We start from the raw sequence: 15,179 nt of genomic DNA on the forward strand, positions 1-15,179 counted from the left end.
ACTAAAAATCATAATTATAACAAATTAATTACTTCATAATAATAATAATAATTTAATATTACTAAATTCAAAATCAATACACACATAATAAGAATATTTTATTAGTAAATAATAGTAATAATATACTTATTGTTATTACTGATTTCATAATTATTAATATATTATTAATCTATATTACTCAATATAGATATGGAATAAAAAATATTCAAATTACCATTTAATAAATGAACTAAAAATCTATGGTATTCTAATTGACTTGAATTTTACACATCAACATGACCAAAATTATAATTCAACCTACATTTTCTATTTCTATCTCCCAATTCCCATAATTCAAACATACCATTAGGTTATGTACAAGTTTCCCAATCTTTTCCTAAAGATAAATTCTAGCCAATCTATGTGCATTGTGGGGGGGGCTTAAACTTAAAATCCATAACCATGATTGACCAAAAGAAGCATTGCCACCTAACTTGGAGGTGACTTCCATACTTAGGATGGTCCCATTATTCTCATTTCTTTAATGTTTTCTCTATTAGATGGGCTTCAGAGTCCTAATTATATTATCAATTGATTATAGCCATACATGATGATGATTTGATTGAAGTCATATATTTTTCATTTCTTACTTTAGAGGATGGATGCATCTGCAAATGTTGTTTGGCATGGATTGTTTTTCTTAGTAGCTCTTTGAATGATTTTCTTCCTTCTTTACCTCTTTGAATGGATACCATAAATGCTTTTTATCCATTCATATGCCCCTAAATATTAAGTAGAATTGGTGGTATTGTTGTAAACATACATCTAAGTTTACTATTTTATAAATAGATTAATGATTTCAAAGTTATTGATATTTTTTTGGAAGGTAGGTTGCTTAATAAGACATTGATTTTTTATTGTTAAATAGTAAATTTTAAATTAAATGATACTGTAGTTGCCCCTTAATATGAGGTCATTGTCTAGATAAAACATGGTAAGTCTCTTAAATCAAATAAGGAGCCTACCCTAAATGTCTATTACAAATAATTAAAAAATGAAATAATTCAGATTAAATCAAATAATTACTTACTCAAAATTACTGAATTAAGTAAATAATAATAACAATCATCAAGTACTTATTTAAGAAAATAATAAAAAAACAAAATAACAATCATCAGTTATCATTAATGTTTATTCAAAGTATGCCCCATAATAATTACCAAATACAGTAATTAAACCTTAAATAATAATCAATATTTATTAATAGTCATTAAAATTGTTAAGCCAAATCATTAATGTTTATTCTTAAATGGAAAATATGAATTAACAAATCTATTATATAATAATTATACTCGGTTGGAAAAAAATATTTTGAATAAATATTTAAATAATTACAAATTTAGTTAATATTATTACTAAATAACAAAAATTTTAAATTAAATACTAAAATAAATTAGTAATAATAATAATGGTTAAATTAAAGTAATAAATGTTTCAATTTGAATTTAATGACCCGTATAATTTTACGGGTTTGACATATAAGAGTCAATTTATGTGGACCCATACAATATATGAGCATATTAAAAAATGACAGTTTATAAACAGTAACAAAAAATGATAATAAAAATCATTAATACGGGGTCATTCACTAGTTTTCTTTTCAAAAAATACAATACCACCTAATCCATTAGCTCTTCTTTTATGATAAGGGTTGATTAGTCACAAAATTTTTCAGTATCATAGTCGAACTCAAAAAGAAAAAAAAAATACAATATTGATCAGCTGGACAAGCGTGTTGAACGCGGGATGAATATGCACGAATTAGTTTATTTTGGGGCAATGCTACAATACGAGTGTTCTCATTAAAAGAGATACGGGTGCACTCTTCAGCTGCCATGTGTCCATATAAGGGGGGATAGGATTCCACCAAATAATAGATCATACTTCACAAGCAATCAGGATAAACACAGGTTTACAGATTTTATGCATATATCATACAGTGTAAGAGATATCAAAATAATCTATGAATTTAATCGACGGTTAAAAGTTGCTATCTGATGATTTTTTCTCTAGTTCTTGTGGTAAGTGTCATGTACGCTATTACACCACCAACCCAGAAAAATAAATATAAATCAAGCCATTCCATCTTATCTCTTTAGCTCTTAGGTCCTATCTCCTCACCTCTCTCTCTCTCTTCCTGAGAGCAAATAGCGTTGGGGAACTGATAAAACTAGCGGAGCTGCAGGTCTGTTTGTGGCTTCCAATGTATGATAGTTTAAGCCTACCCTCATATATTTGATCTATGCAAGTGCAACCGGAAAGCGATCTTCGTTGATTTTTTTTTTTGACGCCAAAAAGTGTGATATTCGTTGTTGAATTATCCAGTTTCGCTCCGGTAAAATATCAACCACGTCTTTTTGATGGAGTTTTTGTATGTCCTTTTGATATATTTTCTTTTGTAGGGGTTCAGGACCCTGCTTATGATTCCGGAAGATCTTGTAACCAATCAATCGGTATCATTAATTTAAAAAAAAATTAATATCATCAAAATGGTAAATAATCATGTAATTGTTTTTCCTAAGTGTTAAGATTTTTAGAGGTGGACTAAATCTATCCGCGGATTAATGTCAAATTTATGGACAAGATGCTGTTTATAGAAGGGCTACTAGTAAATTAGAAAGGAGCTGCAATTCAAAGTCCTTCCGGTAATCTTATCTTTCCATCAGTATAGATTTTCCTTCCGTGGATCGTTTCTTTTGATAAAGAAATGTCTTATTTGTAGGTTTTTCACTTTCAGGAGATTAGAAAGCAACTGGGAGAATGGGTGGACTTTACAACCGTCACCGTTATGACATAACGGCAGTTTAGGCGTTTTGTACTTTTATTTTTCTAAATAATTTCTTTTAGTGATTCAATTACTTTTTTTTTTTTTTTTTTTGGAGCTAAACAACGTGTAGCCCATCCCCATACCATAAACGAAATCATATCTCCGCCCCACAACGCCCATAGCACATCCCCGCCGTGTAAATATCTCTCAATGGTGATGTCATTGGGATTAATATTATCATCGGGAGATGTTCCTAATACATGGCGGGGATGTAATGTGGGACATTATGGGGTGAAGATGTGAACTGATCATAAACCGCCAAAGCCCCAACCCTGGTGTGGCAACGGGATTTGATCCCATGTGTGCGCTACAGCGAAGCCATAATCCACCAAACCAGTTGGTAACTAATCAAACTCAAGATACTCAACTCAACTCAACTCATGCTTTATTTTTATTTCTTTTATAGGAAATTTTTACCTAGCACCATTGGGACAAATTCTGCTTTGGTCAGTGCAAGTCCGCTGGAACTAATTGGGATCTGCTCCTCACATAGTATTTTTTGCGCCGACCTCAGCCATATCCCACCCTATATTTATATTAGGAACATCTCTACATAATATTTTTTGCACAAGAGATATTCTCGATGTGCAGTCAGGACATGCTCTGAGATCTATGTGAGGCGCACGAGGAGTAGATTGGGACTCTCTTATACCTACCTCAGCCACATCCTATTTTGCATTGAGTCATGAATAATAAATAAGTACAGAAGATATTATTGATGTACGGTCAGAACATACTGTGAGATCGATGTGAGGCGCGTTGGGAAAGGAGCATATCCGGACTCGGAGGGACGGGCACGGGATCTCTTTGACCGAAGGAGGACCTTTTGAGCTGGCCACGTTAAATAAGCATAGGCCACATAAGAATATCTGAATAGTTCTGCAATCCACAGGACCACGGGGCTAAGCTGAGTGAAGCAATGACAACAGCCCTTGGATTACCAACTCCAAAAGGCCGGGTCCGACTTTAGCTTAGAATCCAAGGTTCAAAGAATCAAGCCGTCGTACTGGGGATATCAATGTTCATTGCATCTGTATTGGTTAGACAGAATCCTAGCCGTCTATTCATTGGTGGTGGGCTAACGACTTTTTTTTTTTTTAGTTTTTTTCGAAGCCCTTTTTTCGTTGCGTTTTTCTCCCATGTTTTGCTGCTGCTTATCGTTATTTCTCGAGTTCGGTGGCTTCTCTATGCACATGTAAGAAGAAACCGCACTTGGTTTCGATTAAAGCAGGTCAAATTGAAACATTTGAGAGCGGGAGCAATGGCGTCCATCAACCTCTCTTCACATACTGTTATCTTCTCTTCACAGTGAGCTCACCTTCTCTCATTTTTCCTCTTATATTGAAATCTCTTATTTGGGCTTATGTTTTGGATTTCAGGATCTTTTTATCTTGTCACGTATACCTAATTTTCCATGGAAATATTGTTTATTACATCTTTGAACGAGAAGCGCATACAGATCATGGGTTACTATGTTTTTCCTCTACGGTAGTTGGCTTTAGTTCGAATTTGTGTTGGAGTATTGTTTAAAGCTTCTATGAACAAATTTCATATGTTTTTGCCTTTCTTTTCAGTGTAGATTGGATGGAAATGGGTTCTTCTATTTTGTAATGAATTCTATGAAAAATGTAAAAGGATGATCATTCCCGCCTGTTCATTTCACTTTGTCTTCTCAACACGTTATGCTTCCTTAGTGTTTTATTTATCCAACCAGTTCTCCGTTCTTAGTTCCTCTCAGGATTTTTTGTTGCTTTTATTTTTTGAATTTATTTTGGCCGTTTATTTTAATTATCGTAATTTGGGCCATGGGATTTGTTTTGTTGTCTATTTTTATGATCAGTTTCAATATCCATGCTTGGTTGAAGAAGAAAGTGGTGGTTTTACTTGTTTTTATTAGGTCAATTAGGTCCAATATTTTTGACGCTACTATTTGTGTTTTGATAGATTTCACTGGTTACGAACTCCTCCATATTAGCTTGACTGTAAACATGGAAATTCATTACATAAAAGGATCTCTAACCTCCCTGATCCCCAGGTTTGCCTAACATGTGTTCTCATGCATAATAGTAGATGGTTTATCCCTAATGACTATGCTCTTGTAATCTCCTTTATGAAAGAGAAGTGCATACTTTTATAATTATGAACTTTTAAAAATTGGATTTCTTTTTGTTCTGCTCAGAAATAATGAGTTCCTAAACTCAAGTTAGAAGGTTGTAAAATTTGAAGTCTTAGTTCATGCAAGGGTAGTGCATTTATAGGTTTAAAACCTTATAATTGACTTCTTTTGTCCTTTGTCTTGACTGTGCACAAATAAGAATAATATATCTACTTTCTGTAGATGCCGTAAATTCAACTGCTTCAATGGATTGCATAGTATGAATACATTCAATGCAAATGGAATAACATCAGATTTAGCCTTCGCCAATCTAAGTAGAAAACCATGCTTAAGACTCAAGGGTGACTATAAAGCCAGGGCAACATTAGTATCTGGAGAAGGTGGTCTCTTATCTTATCCCGAAGGCAATGCAGATGTAGGACAAAGTTCTCTTATTGACAGAGAGAGAGAGAAAGGTGTTGAGATGCAACCTGATGCAGTAGCATTTGGAACACTTGCAACAGATGTTGCTTCCACTAGTGATGATGTTTTTGTTAATAAGGACGAACTGGACTTGGATTATCCTACAGAAGGCTTCTCTTCTATTCCAGAGGCCATTGAAGACATCCGTCAGGGCAAGGTTTCTTCCTAATCATCTTGATTTAGGTTGTAGGGCCTACTTGTTGTCATTTAAATTGTTACTAACTTAAAGCTCATGTACAGCTAGTCATTGTTGTAGACGATGAAGACAGAGAAAATGAGGGAGATCTGATAATGGCGGCATCACTGGTAACAACTGCAACTATGGCTTTTATTGTAAAACATGGAACTGGAATCGTGTGTGTAAGCATGAAAGGAGAAGACCTAGAGAGGCTAGAACTTCCTCTGATGGTAGCAACAAAGGAGAATGATGAGAAACTTTGCACAGCATTCACAGTTTCAGTGGTATGTATTCTGGTTCATCTTGGCATAGTTGGAATAATGGCTTATGAAGGTGTAATAGCATTGGGCAGAAGAAAGAAATTGTACTTAATCAATGATATTCAGTATAAATTAAACTTGCTAGAAAGTTGGATGCCAATTTTAGTTCACCTTAATCATTGGCTATTTAAAATTTTAAATAACTCAGTATGGGTTCCTCCATGACTAATTTGAAGTATGATGAACAGAAACTCTGCTAATAGCCTGTTTGGATGCACCATGGATTAAAATGACTTCGTTGTGGTTTTCCTTTTTTCATTTTAGAGCTTAAAAAATGATCAAAGAGAGTCAAGTAGTGTAGGGGAACTGAACAGCATAATAATGGAACCCCACTAGGTGAACCCAAGTGCTATTGACACCCCTGAGTGCTGCACTACAAAAAGTTGCATCAATCCCATAATCTGTAGGATCTATCCAGGCTACCCTAGCATAAACAAACCAATGAGGCTATTTCTTGCAAATGAATTCATTTACAGTTTTTCACAACCTTAAATAAATCCATTTCAGGTTATGAGAATGTGGGTTCAAATGCTATACACAACTCAAATGAAATGATTCTATTTTATAAATGAATAGTTTAACCTGGGTCATATTTATGCCAGATGCTTTTATTATCTATGTAAACTCTGCATCCAAGACTCATCCTTACTGTGTCCTTGCTGTATCTAGGTAACAGGGTTCAATTTCACAAGTAATTGCTATCAATAGTTATGGTTTCAGTCCTTTTGATTGCTACATTTGTATTGTATTTTGAGAGGCCATGGTACTTAAAAAGTTAAGAAAGCTTAATTTGTTTAAGGAGACTAACATGACACTTTTTCCCTCTAGTTTATTAGGTATTACAATCCCTCATTTTTATCTTGTCCTTAAATCATGCTGTAATTTTTTCATTCATGTTGATGGTTTTTCTAGATTAATTCAGTTAAGACATTCTAGTTACAATATCTTTTTCCCTTTTCTTTGGAATACCTTTGATTCCCATGTTCTTTTGTCTTGATAAGGTACCCTTTATGGAAATGGCTATTTTTCTCTTGAGTTTTATCATTTACCTCAAGTGATTTCCAACATCTCCCCCATTTGTTTGATTGTTAGCTGACTTGCTATAAACTTACTTGACAGTAAGCATTTTGCATTTTTGTTCAATTTCTGATACAAACAATCAATTGAAATGCACATTTCAATTAACCAGTAGAAATGGAAGCCTATCTTAAATAGTTAGATGTTTATGCTTTCTTATCTTGATCAGCTGTCACATTCTATCTTGACTATAATGCACTTCTGCAGGATGCAAAACATGGTACAACCACTGGGGTATCAGCTCATGATAGGGCAACAACTGTATTGGCTCTAGCATCAAAAGATTCAAAGCCTGAGGATTTCAACCGCCCAGGTCATATATTTCCTTTGAAGTATAGGGAGGGAGGTGTTCTGAAAAGAGCTGGACATACAGAAGCTTCTGTTGATCTCGCTGTGTTGGCAGGGTTAGATCCTGTTGCAATTCTATGTGAGATTGTGGATGATGATGGTTCCATGGCTCGGTTGCCCAAGCTCCGGCAATTTGCACAGAGAGAAAACTTAAAAATCATATCCATTGCTGATTTAATTAGGTACAAGATAATAACATCTCTTGGGAAAAAATCTTAATCTATCTGTTGTTATAAGAACATATTAAGATGCATTTGTTCTTTTAACTAAACAAAGGTTTCCCCCCTAGTAGTTGCATATTGCCACCATTCTTATCCATGAGTGCAACTTGGGTTGGGCCAACCCAAATCCAGCCTGAAAAAAATAGAGTTGGGTAGGGTTGGAAAATGCTAGCCTAGTATATAGTTTTGTTTCACAACTTGACCTAAGCAGAAACTGGTGTATTGCACTTCTAATTATATGTTCTTGTAGATTATGTGTGATACATGTATTGTTTTATGCATACAAGTACGTTTATGTGAGAGGAGGAGAGTTAATGTTGATTAAGGGTGGTCTATTGTTTAAATTTATTATACTATGACATCTATGTGTTGTTTTCATATACAGTATGTGTAGTTTAATGAGTATGATAATATGCAGTTATGCATACCTTTGCATATTTGGTTGGTAAAGGTCCAACCTAAACCCAACCCAACCAACCTGTTCTCATTGATCGGGTTGGATTGGGGTTGAGAACCTCGGGTTGAAGATTGGATTGGTTAGGCTTAGGGTTGAGGTTTTAACAGATCAGGTTGAGCTAGGGTTGACCTTAACCTCAGCCAACCTAGCTCTAGTTGTACCTGTATTCTCATCCAAATCAATACTGATATATAGGCATTCTTGCAAATCATTGAACATCATTAACTTTGTAAACAATGTTGCTTGCAAGTCTTTTCTAGGTATTCTTATGTATATGTAGCACTGGTAGGCATGTTAGTTTTGGCATTTCATCTATAGAAGGCAGTACATCCAGCACAAAAGGCTGCTTCTATAGCTTCTAATATGTATATGACTTTGATATGCTGAGAGAGGCACCCTCATTCAAACCATAAGGGGAGAAAAGAAAAGTAGCAACTACGTGACAGGCCCAAAAAGTTCTTTCCATTTAGACCATCAGATTTTGCCTGATTCTTAAGTTTGAAGGGAAGTGTGGAACATTCAATGACTCAAGATCCTTATGTACTTTTTAGACTTACTGTGATAGTGCTGCAGACATGGAAATGGAAAGAAACCTGGGAAGAAGAAATGAAGTTCTTTAAGTTCATACCCCAGTTGCAATTTCATAGTTTTTTAGGTTGTTGGTCAATTTAACTTTTTAAGTTTTTTTTTCTAATTATTTAGTGCCTTAGTAGTAAGGTATATTGTCTTAGAGGGTTATATAGTTTGAAATGTTTATTGGAGAGTATTTTAGAATTTTGTAAAGTTCACATTGTATTAATGTCACTCTCTTTCAGCCTATTTTTTCAAGCTCTGAAACTTATATGTTTTACATGATTTTGGTGTCATTAGATAAATTACTGAGTTATCTATCCAATGAGACCAAGGTCTTGTAATTCCAACATGTTTTGATTTTGAGAGAGTTTTGGTCATTTTAGTTGTTAGATGGCATTAAGTGTAGGGCTGTTGGTATTATTTCAGTTTATGTTATTATGTTTAACTTCTATCCCATACTTGTTAAGGGCAGAATTGTCTCAGTTTATGTTTATGTGTAGCAACTGACTAGGGTAACCTCTCAAGTTTGCCATTTAGGAACCAAAAATATGTTGTGTAGGCTACGCAGAACAGTTTATGGGTTGAAGCAATTGTGAAGAGCTTGGTTGGAATATTTAGTGAAGTGGTAAAGGAATTTGGGATGAAACAATACCAAGTTGACCATTCACCAGGCTGGTGACATTGTCATAACCTCTAGAAACATTAAACTAGTAGTTTATGTTGGTGACATTGTCACCACCATGACTAATTTCCAGGGCATAGAAAGGCTCAGGCAGAAATGCACTCTTTATAACAACATTTTTAGATCAATGATATTGGTAAGCTGAGATAGTTTTTGGGCATTGAAGTGGCTTGATCAAGTAATAGCATTAACTTGTGTTAAAGGAAATTGTCTTGACCCCTTGATGAGATAGGGTTATTTGTGCCAAGGCAACATAGTCTCTAATGTACCGAACACTAAATTGAGTAGTGATTAGCGTAAATTACTTGATGATCCAGGAAGGTATAGGAGATTGGTTAAAAAGCTGAATTACTTTACAATTGCAGCCAAATATCTATTTTACAGTCATTGTGCTGATTCAGTTTATGCAACAACCATGTATTCCTCATTGGGATGTATTAGTTTGAATCATGCGCTACTTGAAAGGTATGCTTGGATGTGGTATATATACAAGGCCAATGTTCACCTGGAGATCAAAGATTTTATAAGTGCTGGTTGACCCAATTCTATGATTGATAGAAGGTCCACTACAGGGTATTGTATTTTTCTACAAAGTAATTTGGTTATAGTGTGGTCACAAGAATAGTGTTGACTGTTGAAGTTGAGTACGAGACTATGGCTCATACTTTTGTGAGTGGTGTGGTAAGGCTACATGCGGTGGTCTCCTTGAAAGACGAAGGAAGGTAGAGGGAAAAAGGGTAGGCTAAGGACTTTTATTGACAGAATTGTGTGTTCGTTATGATTCATGCCTCCTTTTATAGGGAGAGATCCCGAGGTCCTGAAAGGAAGGAGCCAAAAGAGTTTGATTCCCATTTGGAAAGGGAATCTTCGATTCAGTGTCAGTTATTAGGGGGATACTACTAAGGGTTCGCCACGTGTCTTATGAGATCTCTCCAGGACGAGGTTTCCTTTCGTCTAAGGATTCTCATAGTACACGTATGCTACTTCCTTTTGCGGGTCTGATATCGGTAGACGTCCTGTCGCGAGTGATATCGGTAGTCATTATATTTTTCTTCGTTGCTGATTTGTGATGGCTCTGAACTCATCGCAAGTTCGCGATGGCTCTGAGCTCATCGCAAGCTCGTGATGGCTTTGGGCTCATCGCAGGTCCATGGCGACCTTGAGTTCGTCATCGATACGATGGCTTTGAGTTCATCACAGGTCTGTGGTGACCTTGAGCTCATCGCAAGCTCGTGTAGGCTTTGAGCTCATCGCAAGTCTGTGCAGGCTTTGAGTTCATCACAAATTTGTGACAAGTTGTAAACTCATCGCGGGTGTTTTGTAGCATTGGTTTAGCGCCTTCTGTGCTATTGCAGTCGTGGTGAACATGTACCTACAACTACATGTGCTGCAACAGTTACTTCAGGAGATTGGATATTCTATATCAACACCCATGAAGTTGTATTGTGCCAATCAAACTGCTGTTCGTATTTTATCAAACCGGATTTTTCATAAGAGGATAAAAACATATAGAAGCTGACTGCCATTTTTTGAGTTATCTATTCAACGAGACCAAGATCTTGTAAATCCAACAGGTTTTGAGGAAGTTTTGGTCAATTTAGCTGTTAGATGGCATGAAGTGTAAGGGTGTTAGTGTCATTTCAGTTTATGTTATTATGTTTAAGTTCTGTCCACACTTCTTAAGGACAGAATTTTAGTTGTTTTTAAATTTGAAGTAATCTTTGTATAACAGCTGAAGAGGTGAATAATTCTCATCTGTTGTTTCTTTCACTCTTCTGTCCCTTTTATATTCTCCTTCCTCTCTACTTTAATTTTTACCCAGAGTGCGTCAAACGCCAGAGCACCGTGGGGGTCAATATATGACAAGATTTGAGTCGTTCTATTTCTTTGGATCAATCTTGGAATTGTTTCTTGCTTGTTTAGTTGTAGTAGGATTAGTACAGTGTTATTGGAGTTGTTTTAGAAGTTGAATGAACAGAATAAAAGTTTGTCTTGAAGTTACCTGCAGACAAAAGTTTGGCCTTCTTGCTCTCATTTCTATTCTTTGTTTTATCACCAAAGATGTAATATTCTTCTCTTTTCTTTTTCTTCTCTATTTAGATCATTAGATGTAACTCATAATTTGGATCTTTAATACCCCTTCTTCACCCTATCAGGATATTCTCTTATCATCCTACATCAGATAGAGAAAGCCATTTAAGATGGGGTTAAGATGTAGAATTCTTCACATCCCTTATTATACAGGATATGAGCATATTATGGTGCTCTGGACTATATTACAGGTCCTGTGGCACCAGACAAAGGACACATCTTAGGTAAGAACCTAGCATGGTAGAACATCATTTTCTGTCCTGTTTAATGTCACAAATTTAGTTCTCTCTCAAAATGAAGTCTATTGAGTGGTGTCCATACAATGGAGATTTTCAGATTGTCATTTTGTATCAATTGTCACATCTAACAATTACTTTCCCTTTCTGGAAAATAATACAATTTCTTTACATGGTAGCTGGTTTTTTGTTCTATTATTGTATCTGATGGAACAAAGTTCTGTTCTAAGTTCTAAACAATGTTCACAATTGGCAGATATAGGAGGAAGAGAGACAAATTGGTGGAGAGGGCTTCTGCTGCACCATTACCCCTAGCATGGGGAGCTTTCAGGGCCTACTGTTATAAGTCATTGCTGGATGGAATGGAGCATATTGCGATGGTTAAGGTAAGGTCTGGAATTGAAGTATTCATGCATATGCATTTTCTTTTCTTTTTTCATATCTTATGAATTACTGAAATCTCTGAGTGCATACAGGACAGACAAAACTTAAAATAATGTAAAAAGAGGCCATATGTTGGCTGTTTGGGAATATTCTAATGTAAAAAGAGGCCATATGTGTCTTCACTCTGTGACATTCAAAATGGTCACCAATGATTTGTCAAGGTATCAGATTTTTATCAACCAACTTATCCTGCTAGCTAAAAGAACTTCACATTTAAATTAAATTGATATGCAACTGAACTGGAGCTGTACTCTGTGCTGCTACATGAAGAAGTTGGTTCAGCCTAAGATAACTTACACAGCATAAAACCTGTTGGCCTTATTGTACTGAGATAACAGATGCATCTGGTCTTATGGCATGCATATTGTATATGGTGAGTTACCGCTCACCTCGGAAGCCCCTTCGAGGGTGGCTTAACCTCCTGAAACAGAAGATGGGAGGGAAAGTGGAAAGGTTGGAAGAAAATGACTCAGAGAGAGAGCTGAAAGGGATATTCATTCACGCCACTTATTACATGATCAGGGCCTTATATAGCTGGCCTACATGTATGCAATCATGGAGAGAATATCTTCTGGTGGCAGTGTAACTAACTCTGGGAGGCTCTGCCGCATGTCACGCTAGCCTCTCTGTCTTCTAGTGAAATGCTGCTCGGTGGTGGCCTGCTCCACTCCTATAGTTGGGTTCGGAGGGAGTGTTTGGGTCCCAACAGTATACTTGTCTAGAAAGAAGATTTTTCTATTTTTGTTGCTAATGTTAGGATCAAAATCATTGCTGTGGTTAGAACAATACATCCTTCCCTACCATGTCCCAAAATCAAGAGGTATAATTTCCAGTTAGTGTATTTATGTTTTATTGGTTATGATAATTGCTTTCATGATGTAAACAGGGTGAAATTGGGGATGGGCACGATATTCTTGTAAGAGTACACTCTGAATGCCTAACTGGAGACATATTTGGGTCAGCCAAATGCGACTGTGGGAACCAACTGGCACTTGCAATGAAGATGATTGAGACAGCTGGTAGGGGTGTATTAGTTTACCTTCGTGGACACGAGGGGAGAGGCATTGGTTTGGGCCACAAGCTCCGAGCATACAACCTACAGGATGATGGACGTGACACTGTAGAAGCAAATGAAGAACTGGGATTGCCTGTTGATTCACGAGAGTATGGTATTGGTGCACAGGTACTGAAGTTTGAAGCCATCAATGTGGCTTCTTGCTAAAATAATCAAATCAATGAGCATAAAATTGTTCTTTGGGTTATTGGTCTTCTGCTTTTTCAATAATCCACCACTTTGTATTGCTGTAGTGGTCAATTGTCAGCCCCCCCACCAAAAAATAAATAAATAAATAAAGAAAATAAAAGGCGATGACAACCATCCTTTCTGGTTAGGGGCCATTGCTAAGGTGTAACGGTAAAATATTGGGCTGTCATGCATGAGAACACAGGTTCAAGTCTGAAAGCATGCACTTTGTACAAATGGTTAGGACCATATCCAGTCCACCCCTCCCAAGACCCCAGATAGCTGGGACCAACATTGGGTAATGGCCTTTAACCAACTTTTTGGTTAAACCAGACAAGCCAGGAGCAGGCCACTACATCCACCCTCAGTGACCTGATGTAGAGTGGATAGGGAGCATGGAGCTTATCCAAATTGTAGGAGTCTCAATTTTGAACCAAAAAAAACCTAAGTTCTAGAGTATTGGGTGGGTTAGGGTGTTTGTGTAACTTTGAAGTAGATTTCATTGTTCACAGAATAAACATATAATTGGTTAATTATTTTGGTTATTTTCTGATTGCAGAGTTTCCATTTTTTGACAGTAGACTCCATTCAGATAGTTGAATTAATTGTCATACTAATTGCAGATATTGCGAGATCTTGGTGTTCGTACCATGAGGCTGATGACAAACAACCCTTCAAAGTACATTGGGCTCAAAGGCTATGGTTTGGAAGTTGTGGGCAGGGTCCCGTTGTTGACTCCAATAACAGAAGAGAACAGGAGGTATTTGGAGACAAAACGTTTGAAAATGGGTCATATTTACAATCCTGAATTCAATGGCCATCTAAATGGACATACAGGTGGAAATGGAAAACCAGCAACTAGTGAGACATCGAATGCTGACACATGATGCTGCCTGCTGGAAGATACGATATAGAGGTGCATATTATGCTGCATTCGTGCATCTCATTTTTGTATGTGTGAATTCGCAATCCATCAACAATTCATTTAATTTCACAGATTCAAGGGTTGTCCTCCGACCAAATTCACTTGGCCTAGGGTGGAAATTTCGAGAAGTTTTTGGCTTCAATAAATGCCAGTTAGTTTTGGAATTGAAGTGTTAAGTCAGATATTATCCATGATCCGTTTATGACTTGGAATGTTCTACTTTTCCCTCTTGAATTCTATACAGCTTTGTGGAGGACGCAACCTTCCGATAAAATCCAAATTGTTTGAGGCATGCCTTCTTTTTTTTTTTTTTTTAATTTCTTTTGATGGACTAAACAACGGGGGTACGATCCCAAGTCAACCGTTCCACTGTTTCTCGCTCTGGATGTCACTTTCGCCTAAACACTTTGGCGGTTCGGCCGTTTCTAAAAAAACCAACCTGGGCTGTTTGTGAGCCTCCTGTGCAAAAAAACCAAGGATGTGGGGTAAAAGAATATTGGGAGTAAAGTGGCAAGAGGGCAACGTGTCACAATGTCATGTGGAAGAAATTCCCAAACAGCCAAAATTTCCCAAGCAATTAGGTCCCATGTCAAAATCCCTCTCCTCCCAGTCCCCCTTCTCTCCTTAAACCTCTCTCCTTTCACCCTTACCCCTTTCCAATTCTCCCATTCACTCTCTCTTTTCTCCTCTTTCCTACCCAGTCCACCCATTAAGTCACGTGGCAAGGGAGTTAATTATCAAGGAAAGAAAGAGAGATTTGGTTTTATAATATGTAGCCAAAGTGGCACCGCTATACCAGTATACCCCACCTTCCCCTAAATTATCTCTAATTTCTATTTATCCTCTCCCACTTTTGATCTATTTCCATCTAAATAAAGTTTGAATTAATAAAATTTAAGAGTTATTTAAATATTATAAATAAATTACGTAATAACTTTAA

General features: G+C 36.5%; 1 protein-coding gene across 2 annotated transcripts; it reads left to right on the forward strand.

Annotated features, from left to right (window-relative positions):
* Positions 1 to 3,544: 3,544 nt before the first annotated feature.
* Positions 3,545 to 14,513, forward strand: LOC104604300 (bifunctional riboflavin biosynthesis protein RIBA 1, chloroplastic-like). Of its 2 annotated transcripts, none has more exons than XM_088887870.1 (8): positions 3,545 to 3,939; positions 4,098 to 4,174; positions 5,205 to 5,601; positions 5,685 to 5,906; positions 7,227 to 7,549; positions 11,884 to 12,013; positions 12,958 to 13,254; positions 13,938 to 14,513. In XM_088887870.1, the coding sequence occupies exons 2-8, from the start codon at positions 4,128 to 4,130 to the stop codon at positions 14,199 to 14,201; spliced, it is 1,680 nt and encodes a 559-aa protein (XP_088743996.1). In that variant the 5' UTR covers positions 3,545 to 3,939; positions 4,098 to 4,127; the 3' UTR covers positions 14,202 to 14,513. The 2 variants fall into 2 exon arrangements, with proteins under 2 accessions (XP_088743996.1, XP_088743997.1); XM_088887871.1 differs by lacking the exon at positions 3,545 to 3,939 and having other exon boundaries at positions 3,984 to 4,174; positions 13,938 to 14,230; positions 14,312 to 14,513.
* Positions 14,514 to 15,179: the final 666 nt, after the last annotated feature.

Source organism: Nelumbo nucifera, chromosome 5 (genome assembly GCF_055504915.1).
Source record: "Nelumbo nucifera cultivar China Antique chromosome 5, China Antique-T2T, whole genome shotgun sequence".
NCBI lineage: Eukaryota > Viridiplantae > Streptophyta > Magnoliopsida > Proteales > Nelumbonaceae > Nelumbo > Nelumbo nucifera.

Excerpts from the sequence above, each read along its gene's own strand:
- LOC104604300 (XM_088887870.1), top strand. The coding sequence starts at position 4,128 with ATGGCGTCCATCAACCTCTCTTCACATACTGTTATCTTCTCTTCACA. Across the intron at positions 5,602-5,684 it reads AAGACATCCGTCAGGGCAAG|CTAGTCATTGTTGTAGACGA; the intron begins GTTTCTTCCTAA and ends GCTCATGTACAG. Across the intron at positions 13,255-13,937 it reads AGTATGGTATTGGTGCACAG|ATATTGCGAGATCTTGGTGT; the intron begins GTACTGAAGTTT and ends TACTAATTGCAG.